Raw genomic sequence first — 20,127 nt, 5'->3', positions numbered from 1 at the left:
AACCAGTGCAAAACCTGTTCTGGACATGCATGTGATCCTGTACTGGACATGCATGTCATCCTGTACTGGACATGCATGTGATCCTGTACTAGACATGCATGTGATCCTGTACTAGACATGTAATGGGGATCAACTATTTGTTTTCACAAAGATATAGCAGGAGTGGTGGGAGTTTGTCACTGCAGTCTATATGTGGTTAATGACACCCCTCTGGTTCCTTTTTTGTTATTCCTGGGCCCAAGTCCACTTGAAGAATGGAAAAAAGGCTGGTTTGCAAGGTAACTTCTTTACAGGTAGAGACATATTTCATATATACAGCTGTACATCTGATATTGCTAGAGTCTCTACTCTGTGTTTCCCTGCATCCTCCCTGTCCTCTTTCCAACCTAATTATGGCAAAGTTGGTCCCAGCTAATACTGGGGACACTAAAGTTATAAGCAATATGAGTGGAAAGCAATGGGTTGTCAGCAGCAAAGTATACAGTGGAAAACTACAAACATAAATAAATAAACAAACAGATAGATAAATAAGAATAGATGGAGGATTAAATCAGATGAAGTACAAGAAAAAATAGTTCAGAATGGCACGCTTATTTTATGAAGAAAGTTTATGATATGCTGATTTGTGGGCCTGGTGAAAAAGAGGAATAAGACACAAGGAAAGAAAAGTTTAAGAAAGAACTTTTTTCTTGACTGTACCACTTGAATCTGCCTGAAACGTGTAAAATGAGTGTGGTAAGCATTGCCATGTTCAGTGAAGTGAGATATTTAAATATTCTGGAATAGTGACTAACAAATGTGAATGTATAGAAAAGTCAATGTGAAAAATAACGTTTTATGGAATATATGAAAATTCAGACCTGCAACAGAAGGAAAAGATGGATAAAGTATCAACACCTTGCTGATAGCTAATATGGCAGAGACTGTTTGCAGACACATTGGGCACCTTGAGAGGGAAGGAAAGGAAAGTGAGAGTGAGCTAGTAAGTAACCCATGGGAGGTAAGTTAAATCAAGCTACTTTTTTGAATGATTTGAATCATTTAAGTGGAACTCAATTGTGAAAAGAAAGTATTATTAAGTTGTAGTTTTTAAGAAGTCTCGTGATAAAGAAGGAATACAATGTGAAATAATATAATGTTTCTTAATGTAACAGTCTGTCTGATGTAATTTAACTTTATTTAATGTCATGTTCTATTACTTGCTGATGTAACTATACTGAACAGATAAAATCATTTCTTATTACACAATTTGAAGTTAACAAAACACTCTCTCATTTTCAAAAGAGCTATAAGATTTTTAACATCCACCAAAGCTATCATTAGCTCAGTCAGATGGAATTTAATTTAATATTTCACCTTAAATATGATACTTTAGAATTGTGGTCCCCTTGTGCTTTAGAACAGCATGATTAGTGAAATATGAACCTAAGCATCTTTTCTATAAAGAGATAGGACCTGCAGACTTTGCATCCTCCAAACATGAAAGGTGAGTACCTTACTTGCTGTTCTTCTGCACTAACATGGATATCATATTAACATGCAGATAAGATTCGGGTGGTATCCCTTCTGGGGACACGAGGGCAGCATCTTTGAGGTTTGATGATGACTTGTACTTTTGGACTCCAATAACTGTCATTTCTAAAATGCACTGTAGTAGCTTTTTTTATGAACATGAAGTGGACATGATGAAAATTCTTATCACCAAATCAGGGGTCATTATTTCTCCTAGAAAATAACACATTTCTCTATGTAGGAGAAACAGATGCATCAAGCAGAAGAGTCTGTCTCTTGGGGTTTTGTTAACAAATAATGTTAGGAGGGACTGAGGGTTGACTGGCATTGGGGTAAAGCAGCAGTTCTGCAGGTGTTACAGCAGATTCTGGGGATGAAGCAAAAACTAAATCAAATGATGAGGCTTATAAACTGCAAGTCTTTATACGTTACCCTCATCACCTATGATCACAAGCTTTAAGTAATGACTAGGAGTTGGAGTGACACATGTCAATGCTCCTCTGTAATGACATCCTCACTGAATGACAGAGCTTAGTAATACACAAGGATCTTGGGATAGAGTGACTTTTATAGGTTCATAGGTTCATACTAGGCTATCTGCCCCAGGGCATTTATAAGCCAAGCCAGAGTGTGTTTGGCTTTCGCCACCCATTTTAAATGAATTTTGCTATGCCCTTTTTCGAGGTTAGTATACTGCGCCTCTGTCTAACAGTGAAGTGATACCCGGGGTAAACCTACTATCTCCCATCCACTCATCAAGATTCCTCTTGAAGAGAGTCAATGAGGGACTCTGCCTAACCTGGACTGGGATTTTATTCCAGAGTGAAGGGAGCCTCTGGGTTATGAATCTGTCCCTCCAGCATGTCCTATTTATTTCAGTGCTGAGGTTCCAGTCTCGCGAGCACGTAGCTTGATGGGATTTGGATTTTCTGAGGTGTAGCATGTCCATTAATTCCAGGTTGGACATGGCTTTATACGTCAGGCACAGATAGCCTCTGAGCAGGCGGTATGCCACTGAGTAGAGCTGGAGTTTCTTTAACTGGACAGCAATATGGCATCTGTTTGAGCCCTTTGATCCTCTTGGTGAGGTACTTTTGGGGTCTTTCCAGTTGCTGCAGGTGTCTGGTAAGGTACATCCCAAAAGGGGCATTGTACTCAATTATGGGCCTGATGAGGGTTGAGTAAAGAGGCACGATGACCTCCCCTGATCTAGATGTGAATCCCTTCATGATTAGGTGGGCTATATAAAATGTTTTTCTAACCACTTTGGCCACGTGGTTGTCAAATGAGAGATTGCTATCAACTTGGGTCCCCAGGTCCCTAATTACTTCTTCCGTACTTAATGGATTACCACCTATGTGGTAATTTGTGGGCACTTTGTTTTTGCCAAAGGGGATGACTATATACTTTTTGGCGTTTAGCTTGAGGCCATGGCCCTGGCACCAGTTGTCTGTTTCTATGAGGCCCTTTTGTAGGATGCTTGTGTCAGCTGGACAGTCTATTATGGTGCCCAGTTTGCAGTCATCTGCGAACTTGGTCAGCCACAGTCCTTCCGTGTTAGCCTGTACCTCCGAGAAATATATACCGAACAAGAGAGGTCCCAGGACTGAGCCTTGTGGGGCGCCACTTGTAACTGGTTTGGAGTATGACATGGCTCCAGCAATTCTAACCATGTGGGTTCTGTCCTTGATCCAGTTTGCAACCCATCTAGTGACATAGGGGTTTATATTTAAGCTGGTGAGCTTATCTATAATGCCCAAGTGGGGTATTGTATTGAAGGCTTTTGCAAGGACCAGGTAGGCTGTGTGGACCACCTTCCCCTCGTCAATGGCCTTGGTGACTGTTTCAAAGAAGTCGACCAGGTTTAAGAGGCAGGATCTGCCCTTAACAAAGCCAAACTGGGTAGGATCCAGTGTCTATAGGTCCCCAATATCTTTATTTATGAGGTCCATGATGATCCTTTCCATAGCTTTGCAGACCAAGCTAGTCAAGCTTATGGGGCGATAGTTTCCAGGATCCGTTGAGGCACCACCTTTGTGGAGAGGGACCACTGTTGCTGTACACCACTCTTTGGGTACATATCCTGTAGTAAGGCTGACATTGAACAGTAGTTTTATCTTTGGGTTTAGTTCTTATTTGAGTTCATGTAGGATGCAGCCCGGGACACCGTCTGGTCCCATTGATGCTGTGTTTTTTGCTTTGGAGAGAGCGGCTCTTACCTGAGCATCTGAGATGTCAGGGGGGCAGCACTCTGCTGGGATAGATATTTGCCCTTTTGGTGGGGAAGTGGGGGAGAAGTTTGCGCTGAACCTGTCAGCTAGGATGTTGGCAATGTGTGTGGGTTCGTTGTATTTTTTGACATTTTGGACTAATTCTGAGCATATCTGGGAATTCCCACACAGGTTCCTAACATAACTACAGAAAGCCTTGTGATTATCCTTAGTGTCCTTTGCAATTTTTCTCTCGAAGCTGGCCTTAGACGATTTTATGAGTGCCCGTAGTTTTTTGCTAATACTGATCAGAGATGCCTTCCCTTTTTGGGATTTTGCTCTATCATGTAGTAGCTTCGCCTTCTATTGCATAGTTTGTTTATGGCTGGGGTCCACCAGACAAGACGCCTAACTTTGGAGGATTGGGTCTTGGTTTTATTTGGGATTGCATTATCCATGCATTCCTGAAGGTGTTCATAGAATGCGTTTATAAAGGATTCTGCGGTCTGGGCCGTATTTTCCACAGGCCCGGGGGCTTTGAATGATTCCACCTCGGTATTGAGGAGTGTGAAATTTGCTTTAGAGAAGTTTTTCACTGTGGTTTTCTGGGCAGGGGCTGGGGTCGGGATGTGAATATCTAGTGAGAGTAGTTTATGGTCTGATCTTACCAGTGAGGGATACACTTCTGGTCTGGAGCATAGAGTCCCCATGTTGGTGATGATCAGGTCCAGTATGTTTTCCCCTCTTGTGGGAGAGGCAACAAGTTGTTCCATAGCATTTGAGTTTATAAATTCTAGGAACCTTTGGGCTAGGGTGTTGGAGCTAGAGTAATGCTCCCAGTCTATGTTAGGGTAGCTGAAGTCGCCCAATATAATGGTGTTTGGAGAGACCTTCATATTTTCCAGTGTTCTCAGGAAGGCCGAGTGGGGTTCCTGGGTTTGGGAGGGTGGTCTGTAGCAGGCTATAAACTGGAAGGCAGTTTTACCCACTGTTAGTTGCACATGGATAGTCTCTGATGCTTCGTGCTGTGCCACCAACCTGGATGTGTGGGTATCTTTGACGAATACTGATACTCCCCCTCCTTTTGTGGTTCAGTCCAAGTTTTGGGGATGAAAAACATGGTATGAGGTATAACCCGGTAGTGCTGGGGTGCTCTCGGGAGCCTTGAACCAGGTTTCTGTTACTGCACAGATATCGATGTTCTCCATGCTAAGGAGAGTTTTGAGTGCGTGCATCTTGAGGTTTAGACTTCTGGCGTTGAGTAGCATTACTCTTAGTTTCTTATCCCTTGTGATACCTATGGAGGTGGGTTTGTCTTTTGAGCCTTGCCTAAAAAAGGCACTGCACTATGGGGGTGGCAAGAGCCTTTGCCAATATCCAAAAGCCCAGGGGTGACAGGTGCAAGCCGTCCCTAGCGAAGCATCGTGGCTTGTCGAGCATGTCATCCCAGGCAGACAGGCATTGGATCCCCTTTGAATGACACCAATACTTAAGCCAATTGTTGAAATTGATCATCTTGTCTTCATATTGTGGCATCATTCTTGGTGAGGGTAAGATGCTACTCAAGGTCAGGGTCATACCAGCCTGGGCTACATGCTTAGAGAGCTCCTCTATGTCTCTTTTCATGTAGTCCGGGGAGGTACATCTCAGGTCATTCACACCAGCATAGACAATGACGGAGTCATATTTGTACTTGCCTTGGAGTGACCTGAGTGCTTGTGTTATGTGGCAGATCCTAGCGCCTGAAAGGCAGCTCACCATGACCTTCTCCTTGTTCAGCCTGGTGAGCGGGACGTCAGTGTGTCTGACGATAGAGTCACCTATTACAAGTGTATCAGGTGTGTTGTTTAGTCTTAAGGGCTGTGACTGCTCGGCACACTGGCTTTGTGAGCTATGTGTTGCATGTGTTTTGTTTTGGGGTAGCGGTTGCTTGGGTGTCTGCTTTGGAGGTCTCTGCTGCTTCGGCAGATTTTTATTTAGAGCCTCCGAGTATGTTTTTGTGTGTTTATGTGTTTGGTTTGCTGTCGTGGTAGGTCTATGTGAGACTGGAATTTTAGTGAGTGTGGTTTCCTTCTCCTCCTGACTGGTTACGCCAGTACTGAGTTGAGAGAGCTTAGCCTCCAGTTTGGCTATATGGTTGCATCTCTCACATGTGTTGGAATTTGTTGGGAGGAGTAGAGGGTTCTCTGTGTACATGAGGCATTTGTAACATTGCCTCAAGATTCCCAGATTCACCAGCTGGACTGGAGAGGAGATTGACAACTGACCTTTGGACATGCTAGAATAGTATTGGGAATTCCTTTATAATTGAAAAAAAGGGCCAATGGGGAACAAAGTACTCAAGAGGAGTTTGTGAGGGTGTAGTGCTTTTAATTTTTTAGTGCTGACTTATATAATTGCTTTAGTGAGCAAGTGCCAGGCTTTAGAGTGGGAATAGGGTGTTTATTATGAGAACTAGATCAGTTCTAAGGGAAAAAGTGAAGAGCAGACTTTCTGGAGCCGAGAATGGTTTAAACCCAATTAAGTGGCGCTGCCCGATGCTGCGCTATGTGCAAAATTGCGCAAAGCCGCGCTAAAGCCACGCTAAAGCAGGTTTTATACAGGGGGACTTGAAAGAGCTAAAAATTGGCCCAAAACGGCCAATAGAATACCAGATTCTTGTGCTGGGAACACTCCTCCAGGGATAGATAGGCTGCTCCAAGCTCCCCACTGCCACTGGTGAACAAAGAAGCCTCCCTTTATCCAAGAAAGGAAATGGGCAACACAGGAACTACCAGATTCTTGTGCTGGAAACACTCCTCCAGGGATAGATAGGCTGCTCTAAGCTCCCCACTGCCACTGGTGAACAAAGAAGCCTCCCTTTATCCAAGAAAGGAAATGGGTAACACAGGAACTTTCCAAAAGTCCAGAATACAGAAAAGCCTGTATTTGGACTACTCTAGGTCAGGAAAGATGCAACAAACAGCAGAAAAATGCAATAAATATGTAACACAGGCTAGCGCACTTGAGTGTGTAGCCTCAACAAGTAAATGCAACAAACAGGACAAACTTTAAATTACAAGCACAAAAGCGCGCTAAAGCTGGCTTTAAAGCAGGGGGTTAGAAAGAGATAGGAAATGGCCCAAAACGGCCAATAAGCTACAGGTCACTGGGCTGGAACCACTCCTCAAGGGACAGATAGGCTGCTCAGAGCTCCCCACTCTCACTGGTGAACAAAGAAGCTTCCTCCTATCCAAATAAGGATATGGTAACACAGGAACTATGACACAGCCCAGAGATCAGCAATATCTGAAGACTGGACTATTCTAGTTCAGTAAAGACAGGAAACAAGGATTTTTTTTTCCTTTCTGGGTTGAGAGGATTCAGTTGATATTGTCTGGGATCCAAACAAAGACACTGCCTGTACTCCTCCCATTGAAAGCACATCAAGCACAACACAGTGGTATGAGATTCCAAGGCAAAGACAGGAAACACTGCAGGGATTACATCTCTCAGCTTGCTTGGAACACACAAGGAAGCCACAGGACAACCAGGAAACATCTGCTGGGAAGCAGGGATGTCTGACTTGTCCTTCTAACATCATAGCCTTCATTAAGAAAAGTATTTTTAGAAAATGAAAAGGTGTACCATCCACGTGACCACACAGCACGGTGCCAGAATATAAGGATTGTGGAGGATATAGGAGACATATCTGAGTCCTCTTTCAATGACAGATACATCCAAACTTTTTCCAGAAAAATATTAAAAAGATTGCCAAAGTGAAGTGGGGGCAAACCTCCAAGAATGGTTAAGGATTATATTTGTGAAGGTGTTCTGTTGACAAAACAAGGTTTGATTACATGAACAGCCACAGACTATGAAAGCAGATAGTAAAATTGTAGCTCCTTGCAGCAATTGTGCCCACTTAGGACTTTTGAATTCACTTACATAATAAGGCTAGAGTGGTGCAAACGATTAATAAGTAAAACATCTACTTACATCCATTGTTTTCTTGTACTGGGATGTTTTCAATTTGTGTAGTTGTTCCATTGTATGCTCAATCTAGAAGTGAACAGAAAATAATTGTCTTAATAGCACTGTCATTTCAGAGAAATATGAGGAAATCCTAGCACTTCTGGGAGGCACAGCATCTTCTTTTTTAATTCACATTCATTAAGACTTACGTTTATACAATCCTTTTTCCTTGGAAATTTGAATTCCAAAAGAAGCATACCAGTAATTTTGCTTCCCAAGTTATCTTCCTAACAGTGTGAAAACATTTTCATATTTTTGTAACACAGAATGGATAGATACATTTGAGGGAGACTGATACAAATGTTGTATTAAATCTTTAGGAGGGAGGTTATGATACTGTACCACTGATCAATTACAAGAAACATAAGAGGAGGTAAAATATAAATAAAAAAGGAATGCTGCATGGAGACATATGACAGTATATACTCACTGCAAATTCTGAAAGTGCAAACATTACTGAATGCAAAATAACATTCAGTTTGAAAGATGTTACTTTTGACAGGTACGCTACTGAAAAGAATTAGGTTTGGTTTGATCAGGTCAGAATTTTATCCTCTTAACGTACAGAAGTACTCTAGATCTATATGGGCATGGAAGGAACTGACTACAACTATGTGGATTATAAAAAACGAAATTAGAAGTGCTAGCTAGGGCTGGTGTGTCTTCTGAAATATAACTGTTGGTGAATCATAACTAAAATTTAATTCAGATAAAATTGTAAGAGCCACATGTCTGATTTAAAGCATATTTCAAACTGTAAGTAATATGACAGATATTCTAGTGGCTAATACAGTCAAAAGACCATTTGCAAGTAGTTTACATAAATGGACTTTTCAAAGTGACCCTAAGAGCACTGATAAACCAATTGTGCTAATAGAACATTTATTAGTTAATTAGGTACTGTTTAAACTGTGGAACCTATGTCTGCAACTATAAATATGTAGATGCCTGTGAATAGATCCCATTCAAATACTTAACTTTTCAACAAACTTCATATGCTCAAGACCATATGATCAACTTTTTGGAAAGTCAAACTTCAGAAAAACAACAGAAATCTATATTTTTGCAGTGGGCAAGCCACCCTGCACCCCCACCTCCCCTGCATATGAGGGGTACATCCTGAGGGTGGTATTTGACAAGATGTATATGGTCTTCAGACTTACTTGCCTTGTTGTTCCTACCACCTTATGATAAGTTAATGTCTACACTTTTATCTACTATCATCTGGTTGCTAAGCTTCTAAGACTAAAAACGGAAAGAAACATATAAAATCAATAATACCTTTTTCCGACTCTCTTTTTGCTTTTCTCTGAAATCCTCAAGTCTTTTTGCTTCATCTTTTATACTCTGAGCCAGCTGCAAATGAGCTTGTCCCACATTCTCCACCTCTGCAAAGGAATGCACACAAGAAACATTGTTACAGACATTAGCAGATAATAAATGAAATACTTCTGGACTGAGGAATCAAGTCTGTTAGTAGCCTGCACAATGGGAAAGAAGTGAATTATTAAAAAAATGGTTAACAAGATTCATTCCTTGAACCCAGATGGACTAGTTTCTAAATCGTTGCACAGGTATGACCTGTTTCTGGTTCTAATGTGTATTACAAATCACATCTGTATAAGTTGGTTTGCATGATTCTCAGCATCATTTTTAGGTACTACAGAATTTGGCACGAGTAATTTGTAAAATATTATCTCAGTGTATTTAGTATGTTCCCCTATACACCATTATGATTAGTATTCAAGCATCAAGAAAATGAGACAGCAATTCCGTTTAGTAACACCAACATTCGTCAACATTCTGAATCATTATTAACTAGCAGAATTCACACATGCTTCAGGAGAGCTGTAGTATTTATAGCAGAAAGTCAACCTACTTAAGCACAACTATATCAAATAGTTGAAAGGATAAAGGACAACTGTCTGATTGAAAAGCATACATTTGATACAGACTTTGACAAACAAAAGTTCCCCAAAGGATGATTTACATACAGGAACTATTTTCCTTTGTGATTGTATCCCTAGATTCAAATTCATATTACCCTTTCCAGGACCACTACATGTGTTTAAGTAACACAAGTCTTACCAGGCCAAAGCCAAAGAATGTAAGGGCTATTTGCAAGAAAACACTGCCATTAAACACTTTCATTCACTTCTGCTTAGCATCATCTTACCTTTGAGAATTTTTTTTTACCCAATTGATGATGTCACATAATCTACTGTAATTTGTGTACTTTGGGAAAAAAAGAAGTCTCACTGTCGCATATTTTTCCACACTTGCAGAATGTATATAGCGGAGTGCAATGATGAAGCCAGCAACAGCTGGATCCAGTTACTCTCAAAGTATAATAAAAATACTGTTCAGTCTTAAATGTGATGCTATAATACACTTTTTCTTTACAGAAATAATGACTATTCAGGGCTGGCCTTAGGTAAACCGGCTCCCTGGGCGAAAAGGCTCCATGTCACCCCAACATGGCCACCATCACTGCCCAGATTAATTTTTTCTTCCTTTTCTCACAGTATGTCTTACTGTTCATTTTTTATTCTGCAGTTATTCATTCATTCATTCAACATATTCCATCTAGGCAAGACTGCACTCGTGACAAATGTGGAGGCAACAACTGTGTTAAGCCAAGCATCAGGTGGCTGCAATGCCCCTATAAATTATGAGGTTTCTAGAGTCTCTGAGATGCATTTTAAGCAAGTAACAATGCCTGACAGGGTGTGTGTTAATGAGTAATTAACACCCTCCCATGGGCCTCTACTCCCCTGGAAGGGCATTAATTACACATTAACACACACCCCTGGAGGGCATTATTGTGCTTAGAGAATGGGTTATCTGTAAAATTATTGTGTTTTACTTACCTTTTTAAAGTACTAAATTAGTTTTTTTATATATTTTTTATGTAAAATAGTTCCACTGCCTAATGTTTCAAACTTGCTGTAGTATATGTAATGGTGTTAGATGAAGCATTTCACATCAAAAATATATAAAAACATATGTTGAGGTAACAGATTGACAGGATACCTTTCAACCTCTTATAACAAGAAATCTGGACAAAGCCATAAATAATGGGAGAACAAAGGCCCAAAAATAGGGACAATTTTTAAATATTGCTTTTACAAACAGAAAGTTGATAGAATAAGAGGTTTTACATTAGCATGCATTTTTCTGAAGGGAATGAAGTCTGAAATTCAAATGCTTGTCATTATTTTCTGACTTCAATTCTCAATGCTTTGCCAGTGATTTACCAGAAAAACAAAATTTTATGAGGACCATGCCAAAAATATTTTTCAAAATTCTGTACAGTTGAGAGATGTGAGAGGTATGCAGACCTCTTAACTGCTGCTTCTGCTGTCAGGGATCGCTGTCACTCTTCACTCTTTCTGTATCTCACTCACACAGTCTTTTCTGCTTTCATACACGCATACACTCTAACTCACATACATACATACACACACACACACACACACACACACACACACACACACACACACACACACATACACACACACACACACACACACACTTTTTCTTTACATTTACAGTCGCTAAATGGCAGAAGCGCTACTTAGCGGGTGTAAAATAATGGCGGACATTAGTTTTTTTCTGTCCGAGCTCCACTGCAGCTTAATATGCTGGCATGAAGCAGTGAGCTTGGTTTGCAGAGGGCATTATGTCTACATTAATACCTTGCTGCAGAAGGTTCATTCTCCAGTCAGGGTGCTGATGTAAAGTTTGCCCATTCTCTAAAGTTTTTTTTAAATAACCTTTTTCATCCAGTCAATGCCAAAAACAAAAACCATGATCAAAGAAAGAAGTGTTGCCTCACTCCATAACTATTTTTCCCCGCATTGTTTCAGCACATTTTAACTAATCAAGTCTACACTGTAAAAAATGCAGAGGAAATAACTGTATTAAACTGGGGGGATGGGGGTCACTAGTCCCGCCCCCCCAAGCCATTAGGATTCGAGATACTCTGAGAAGCACTTTAGAGTCTTTTAAACAACCTTTTCATCCAGTGATTGCCCAAACAAAATACATGGTCAAAGAAAGAAGTTTAGTATTACTCTTCAACTTTGTTTTTACCTGAATCCTTTCAGCACAACTTAGTTAACCAAGACTACACCGTAATAACTGCAGTTGAAATAACTGCATTAAACCATTATGCTTCTAGATACTACAAGATGCATTTTAGAGTTGTTAAACAACCTTTTCATCCAGTGATTGACTAAACAAAATCCATGAGTACGGAAATAAATCAAGTCTTACTCTTCAACTCTGCTTTTTCCTGCAGCCTTTCAGCATATGCTAACTGACAAAGACTACCCTGTAATCCTCACTACTTGTGAGGATACATATATCTGGCAATAGCATCTGCCTGCTATCCTCCACCTCAAAACAGGGAGTCACTTTCTGTGTAGCCCCCGGAGTCAAATTGGGATTGAAATTAAGGCATAAATGTGCACAGTCATATTTCAAGTTATTGCTGTCATATTTATTTTTATTATGCCTCCTCATTCCCTACCCTAAAATAAAGCCACCTTCTGTGTACCATTCCTGATGTCAGACTGGGACAATGTTGAAAATACCAATGGAACAGAACATATTTGCTGTCAGACATACATAAACAGCTTAAGTATTCACTCTCTCCCAAAAGATAGATACATGTATATGCACCAGATGTTTGATTGTTAGGAAAATAAAAAAAACTGCTGACAGTTATGTTTACAACTTGTTACTTCTAGGGACAGTACAGTGCTCCTATATTCTGTCAAAGTCTTAAGTTAACAGTGCTAATACAGTATATCCCTGATTGAGAGCTATAGCTATGCAATACTTCATCTTCACAATCCACACAAACAAGTTGAGTGTGCCAATCAAAGTTGTGCCATGTAAAGCACAAAGCCAGATCAATGCTGCCCAAAATATCTGGCTGATCACTACCAGCATCCCTGAAAAAAAAATAACACCACCTATCTTACCTTCAACTGTCCACACAGATCACATGGTTAAAAATATTGCCAAGTAATACTGTAAAAATACTTGTCTCATCACCAAACCATTCCTCTCATCTCAACTGTCCACTAACGCCAAAAGATAAAAAGTATCACTGCCAACTGTACAACTAACTGCTCCACTATTCATATTATTCCCATAACTCTAAATAATGTCTCCAATTTTATTTCAAGTAGTAAATATTTAAAAAAAAAGTTTCCTTCAAGCATGCCTTTACACCTATATTTGAATGCTGGGAGGTCTGCACTCCTGTTAACTTTGCAACATTTACGTGATTTACGTTTAGTGGAGCTGAGCATCACTTCCTGGATCACCCAATGTTCCTAGGCACATTTTTTTCTTCTTCAAAGGCAAGTTATTTATTTACATATTTTTAGAGCAAAGAAACATTGCTGTAAAAAATAAATAAATACGTGGGGAAAGAGTGCCCTTGTAAGAAAATCAAGCAAAGAACCCTAAGCAATCACTCAATTCGCCTATGTGTAAGGCTGACCATGTGACTACTGATGGAAGGGGAAAGGGTATTTCAACCAGAAACTGCATCTACTACATAGGCAATACTTAAGGCAATGTACTGCCTGTTGTGTAGCAATAAGTGCCTTATAGGTATAAATAGTTGCAGTTCTGAAAATTTGGACTGGCAAATTTTATATACAAAGGGTGTTATTCCTGAGAAACATGGGAGCAGGGTGAGTTGGCATACAGATATTACTCTAGTTTGCACTGTGTAATGTTTCTATACTATGAGTGTGCAATTTATAAAGGTCAAGAGACAGAGGATGCTTCATCTCACAAACCAGTATAGTAACCTTATACCATCTTCTACAGCAGAACTCACTCTAAGATTAGTGAATGCAACAGTAGCATTCCACGGTGTTAAAATAACACTACTCATGTCTGCCAGGAGACAAAGGAGAACCATGTCTTTTTGGATCAGGCTACATGCCTTCTTCCATTTTGATGTACAGCTTGGCAATATGCCCATAGCATCTCTCCCATCCCTGTCCGACTCCCTGTGTATGTCTTTCTTTTCCTGTTGGCAGTTGATGCAGGTGGTAATCCAAGTGCACTGTGGGTGCATCCATCATTCATCTCTTTTAGTCATAACACTGCTTATCTTCATACATTGCATATCACCAGGATACATCTGGCTAACAGTCACCAGGCCATGCTGATCATACATCTCAACCTGGAAACATCAAACATTTGGACAAAGGCCCATAAAAAATAGATACAAATCTTTATGCTGATTAACATAAAATCTGCATACATAATTATGTAACCCCACCCAATCTGATGGAATTGTGGGATATCAACTTTCAAATGCAAATTGAAGAACAGCCAACCAAAACATGGCCCCAGGCCGAGACCCTGTAGTAAATGGTAATCGTTTTTTTGGAAATGTGTAGCAATGGTGTTCACTGGGAAAGGAGATGATGATAAACCTTAGGATTTTGTTTCTTCTGCTGACTTGCAGTATGTGAGTTTGGTGGTTAAAATGGGGGGTTTAATGGTAGGCAATATTCTAATCTTAACAAAAGATTATAGTTTGCTAGGAACTCCAATATCATTCTCCATGGCCTACTGATCAGTGGTGTACCTACAGCTTGTGCCGCCTGGGGCTGTCTTTCAGTTTGCCACCCTTCACCCTCACAAAATCATGGTTGAATGGGGTTCCCCCATACACAGCCCTCCCCCGATGCCACCATTCCAATGTCCCACTAATAGGCTATTTCCCCCCATTTACCATAAACACTGTAATGTGCATACCGCTTTACTTCTACAGCAATTATTTGGATTTCATTTCAAATTTTTATTTTATATTTTATAGCACAAACACTAATAGGCATCTGCTAAACAAAGCAATACAGTCTCACAATGAAAATAGACTTAGCATTAAAACTTATCTGTTCTTGAAAGTAAACTCACATTCATTGAAACAGCATTGAAACCCATAATAAAAAAATGCATCAGGCCAGTGGCGGATAAAGATTACCTTTGAGCTGTTTTCAAATCATAGGCCCCTTGCACATGAAACATATATGTGTTCTTTGATGCACCTTCCTGATTGTATTAAATTATATTCCTCGTATAACACAGCACACTTGTTAGAGCATGTGTTAAATTTGTTTTGAAGATGTTTCCAGTAAGTAATGAAACAAAATGCATGAGCCAATAATTCAGAACATTTCCATCATAAAAGTCTACTCAAACTTCTACAATCCACCAGTATCGGTAAATATGCACAATCTCTGCAGAAGTAAAATTTATCTAAATAATTCCACATTAAAGAGATCTCTAATTAATGAAAAGGTTGTTGCTAGCAAACAACTTTAAATTTCATTGTTTCATCTACAAATAAAGTGCCTGTTGCCCTTGAGGAATAAATTGCCTGTTACATAAAAAATAAGCTAGTAATATTGCAATAGGGAATGGATGGCAAACTGATAATAGGTTCATAGTTACTAGGTATCTCCACCAAAGAGGACATTCACAGGACAGCAGCATCTACCTCAGGGTTCAGTCCTGAGACCACTCTTGTTTGGCATCTATTTCTCTGAAGTACAGGCCAACACTAAGGGACTCTGGCTAACAAGGTTCGCAGATGACTGCAAACTGGGAGCCATTATTGAATCTCCAAATTATGTGAATATTCTACAAAAGTGCCTTACAGTAACAGATGCATGATGCCAGAGCCATGGGCTCAAGCTCAGTGCTAAGAAATGTATAATTATCCCCCTTGGGAAAAAACATGTACCCATGGATTACAGCATAGGTGTCAGTACACTAAACACCGAAAGTGTGATAGGAGACTTAGGGACACAGGTAGACAGTGGTCTCACCTTCAATAACCACATAGCCACAACAGTCAGGAAATCCTTCTATGTGGCACACCTCATCACTACAGGCTTTTCATCCAGAACAAAGGAGATCATTGTGTCACTGTACTCATCCCTCATTAGACCCATTATAGAATAAAACAGCCCATTTGGTATGTACCACTCAAGATATGTGCAACAACTGGAAAGGCCGCAGAAATACCTCACTAAAAGAATCACAGGCCTAAAGCAGATGCCCTATGCTGACCATCTAAAAAAACTCCAGCTGTCACATATCGTCTACTCAGAGGTGATCTCTGCTTAACATACAAGGCCATGTCAAACTCAGAGCTATTGGACATGTTACACTTAAAGAAATCCCAATCCCTCAGAGCCACATGCTCCAGGGATCTAAATCTTGTCATCCCAATGAACAAAACATGCTGGAGGGATAGGTTCCTGACCAGACTCCCCAGACTGTGGAATAGACTGCCCAGACATGTCAAGCAGAGTGCTTTTTTGGCCCTTTTCAAAGAGAACCTTGACAATTGGATGGGAGATAGGAAATTCACCCTGGGATCACGTCAGTCGCCCTGCTAGACAGGGGTCCAGGGAAGTAAATATTGTGGGAAGAAATAGCCAGGGAATTGTTATGGTAGGCTTGTATAGGCTCTAGGGCTGCTAGCCTAGTACCAACCTATGAACCACCACCTATAAACGTACAACACAGTATCAGTAATTTATCTCCATATGGTGGGAATAGAACCCACAGCCTTCAGCATCAAAAGCAAGTATTCTACTTGTTGTGCTACTACTACCACCACAAACAGACTTGGCATAAACAGCACTAAACTTTGCACAGATAATGTAAATCATCCAGCATTTGCAGTATGTTAAACAGATTTACACAGCCAACAGTACAGATTATGTAAATGTAAATCAGCCAGCATTGATTAACTAAAACTAAATTGGCCAGCCCAGATAAAATACTGTTATACATGTTAAATGGACTAGCACAGATAATGTAAATTGGCCAGCATTCGCAGATAAAATACTGATGCATGTTAAACAGATTTTCGGCCAGCACAGATAAAATAGTGATGTACACGTTAAACGGGACTTACACAGATAATATAAATCGGCCAGCATTTGCAGATAAAATACTGATGTACGTTAAACAGACTTAGACAGCAAGCAGCACAGGATAATGTAAAGGCAGCACAGATAATGAGATAAAATACAACTAAATGCAGGTACACACACAGCTTACAGAGTTTTGCAGATAAAATACTGATGTACATTAAATGGACTTATACAGCATGCAGCACAGATAATGTAAATGTGTCGGCCAGCACTGATTAGCTGAAACTAAATTGGCCAGCACAGATGAGATGAAATAAAACCAAATGCAAGTAAATCAGCCAGCACAGATAATGTCATAAATCCACAACTTACACAGTCAGCAGCACAGATAACATAAATGTAAATCGGCCATCAGATAATACCATAAATCCACAAGACTTACAGATCTTTGCACACCAGCAGATAAAATACTGATTAGTGATGCAAGTTAACTGAACTATGGATTTACACAGCCAGCAGCACAGATAATATAATGTAATTTGTCCAGCACTGATGAACTAAAACTAAATCGGTTAGCACAGATAAAAAAAAACTAACTGCATCAACGGCCAGCAGATAAATCTAAATACAGCAGATAATGCCATAAATTCGCAATAACCATAACAGTTCTTGGCCAGAGACTTAAGAATGAACTACAGACTTTTGCACACTAGCAGAACAACCTTAATAGTTCTACAAACAAACTACGAACATCTGCACACCAGCACATATTAAATAATGATCGAACAAACTACTACAGACTTACATCAGCAGATAAAATATCATAAAGATAAAATATTGCACAAGTAACAATTATTCTTAGGGCCCTTAGATAATAGTTGTTTTTTTACCTGGAGGGTAGGATATGTCCACACGTGGGGGAACTCTGGAAAATTTAAATTATGTCACCTGCACGCCATCACTGTTATACTTCCTATCCTATTTCCCTCCGAGTCCAACAGGCAGTAGCTGATGTCATCATGCACCCTGTAAGCTGGTGATGCGTGGTGACATCATCCAAAAATTTAAAGTGGCACTACAAAAAAAAAAAGACTGAGGAATTCGGAAATTAAGGGGGCCACTCGGGAATACGTGGCACCCCAATATTTTGTCCTCAAAACCAGTATATACAGAGGAATTTGGTATGGTTGACAGGTCTGATGCTGATGCATAATTTTCACAACAAATATTTTGAACTGACATTCAATGTCCATAACCCCTACCTTACTGCTTATTTAAGATTAACCTGACTTCTTTCAGTCTGTGTTTAACTTCTTAAAATACTATCCACAAAGAAGTTTCAGAGGTAGTGATGATTTGAATATCATCTGCATATGATAAACACAACCAACCTACCATGCAGTATTTCTTGCCTTGAAGACTTCAATGCATTCCTTAGTTACTGCTTTCATTGTCTTTCAGCTTTCCCGGTTGGGGGTTGCTACAGCAGAACACTGGTCTGCTTATGACTGGCAGTGGATTTTTACGGTGCTGAGTTGCCATCCTGACACTCAACATTCAAAGAAGGCACACCCATTCATGCATGCACCTACCTGCATGTCTTTATACATCACTCGACCACGGGGAGCACATGCAGACTCCGTACAGTTACCGCTTTCATTAATAATCCAAATAAAAGACCACTTAATGGGCAACCTTGCTTTACTCCTCTATTTTTCATAACCATCCATTACACAGTACTCTACTCCAACTATTATTACAATTATTTGTATTTGTTTTTTAATAGCCTAACATTCCAGTATACCTTATAAGCCATCATGTGTTACTGCGTCAAGGGCTTTATAAATATCACAGGCCCTGTAATGTCATCACATATAATACTGTCAGTTATTTCACATAATCTCTCTAATAGTTTTGTGTCTAACACCAATTACACCCTTGTTACAGAATTTAGATAACTGACATTTGCCACCACAACACAGTTGCCCCACTCAACCCCTGTGTTGTCATCACTTGAGGTGAGTGGCCTCAGTAGGGAGTTATATCCCAGAGGAATTCTGTCAGTCATCACTCCTGTGGTGGCTAATCTACAGGAATTCATGCCTTATTTTCAGGACTTGTGCATTTCCTGTCAATAATGGCTACAATGGAGCTGTCCAGCAGCAGCTGTACAAGTTGGTCCTGTAATCTTGTCAGTTATTGAGTGAAATTTTTTCTTGAGGTCCAGTTGTTGCTGCTATTTGGAAGACAGGAGTGTCAGTGTTCTTCAGTGGACTGCAGCATCCCATACTACCCCCCCCCCCCCACCACCACCACCACCACCATCATCAGTCTCATCAGCTTGGTTAAGGGAGTTCCTTTTCTTTTAAAGAAAAAAAAAACACATTAAAATATATAAACATAGAATGTCATAGCAGTGGTAATTGGGAAGGTGCAGGGTGAAGGTTAGGTTGTGCAATGTCTCTGAATATATATATATATATATATATATATGTAAATATAGCTACATCTATATATATATATATATATATATATATATATAGATATATATATACATATATATATATATATATATATATATATATATATATATATATATACATAAAAATGAAAAATGTAGAAGAAGTGCCAAAAAACGTACTGATAACCAAAAATAAGGCACTTGGAGGAGTCACCAGAATAAAATCCACCACTTTATTGAACACACGCTGTAAAGTTTAAATACAACACATCCACAAAAATGTACTGCAGGTCTGATGTACTGGCAAATCTATTCCATTAATTTTCTATGATACTTCTAGCAACTCCAGCATCTCCGTCATAGGTGATAATCAAGGCACCGTTGTACGCATTATCTACTGACCTCGCAAATGTTACAATACTCTCCTGGTCGTGGCTGTTACTACCAAAAATGGGGGCAAACCTAGTCTTCCTTGCCTCAAGCACTTCACTATATACCTGCATTAGAAGCTTTTCTGGTTACCCCCTAGCCCTGAACAGGTCCATGAGAAAAGCACTTTTGTTAATAAAATCATTATCTTTCAAGGTCATCCTATTTATTCAAACAAACTGGCCCTTCATGACATCTCTTCTGATAGTGTGGATGTTTACTGGTGTAGTACAAATAGGAATTTGAAAAAGTCGCCTTTCTATAAACCCTGGTTTTAAAATTCCCATTATTTTTACTAATGCAAATGTAAAAGTATTTCATCTCATCATGACTCATTTCATAAGTGAATCTTAAAAGTTCTGTGATGTTTGATAAATAATTAAAAAATTCTAAAAACTTACTTTCATATTCTATCCAAAATAGACATATGTTGTCCAAAAAAAAAACGAGCATAAAAATTCCAACACCACCTAAAATCACAGTTAAACACAAATTTCTTTTCCAGTAAGAAAGTATAATATTAGCATATGTGGGGGCACAATGGGCCCCCATAGCAACACCTCTTAACTGCTTA

The 20,127-nt window shown here is 39.7% G+C and overlaps 1 protein-coding gene across 1 annotated transcript in view; it reads right to left on the bottom strand.

Moving 5' to 3' along the window:
- The window catches only part of PSTPIP2 (proline-serine-threonine phosphatase interacting protein 2), a 1,323,814-nt gene that overhangs the window by 202,086 nt on the left and 1,101,601 nt on the right, over positions 1 to 20,127 (bottom strand). Inside the window, exons 5-6 of the mRNA XM_044078135.1 lie at positions 9,018 to 9,124; positions 7,701 to 7,763 (exon numbers count right to left, since the gene is read on the bottom strand). Of these exons, the coding sequence (XP_043934070.1) occupies positions 7,701 to 7,763; positions 9,018 to 9,124 (170 nt within the window). The remainder of the gene's footprint in view (positions 1 to 7,700; positions 7,764 to 9,017; positions 9,125 to 20,127) is intronic.

Source organism: Protopterus annectens, chromosome 1.part1, assembly GCF_019279795.1.
Source record: "Protopterus annectens isolate FY-2018-M chromosome 1.part1, PAN1.0, whole genome shotgun sequence".
NCBI lineage: Eukaryota > Metazoa > Chordata > Ceratodontiformes > Protopteridae > Protopterus > Protopterus annectens.
The sequence above is the reverse complement of the archived record's forward strand: the minus strand, read 5'-3'. Positions and strand labels throughout refer to the sequence as shown.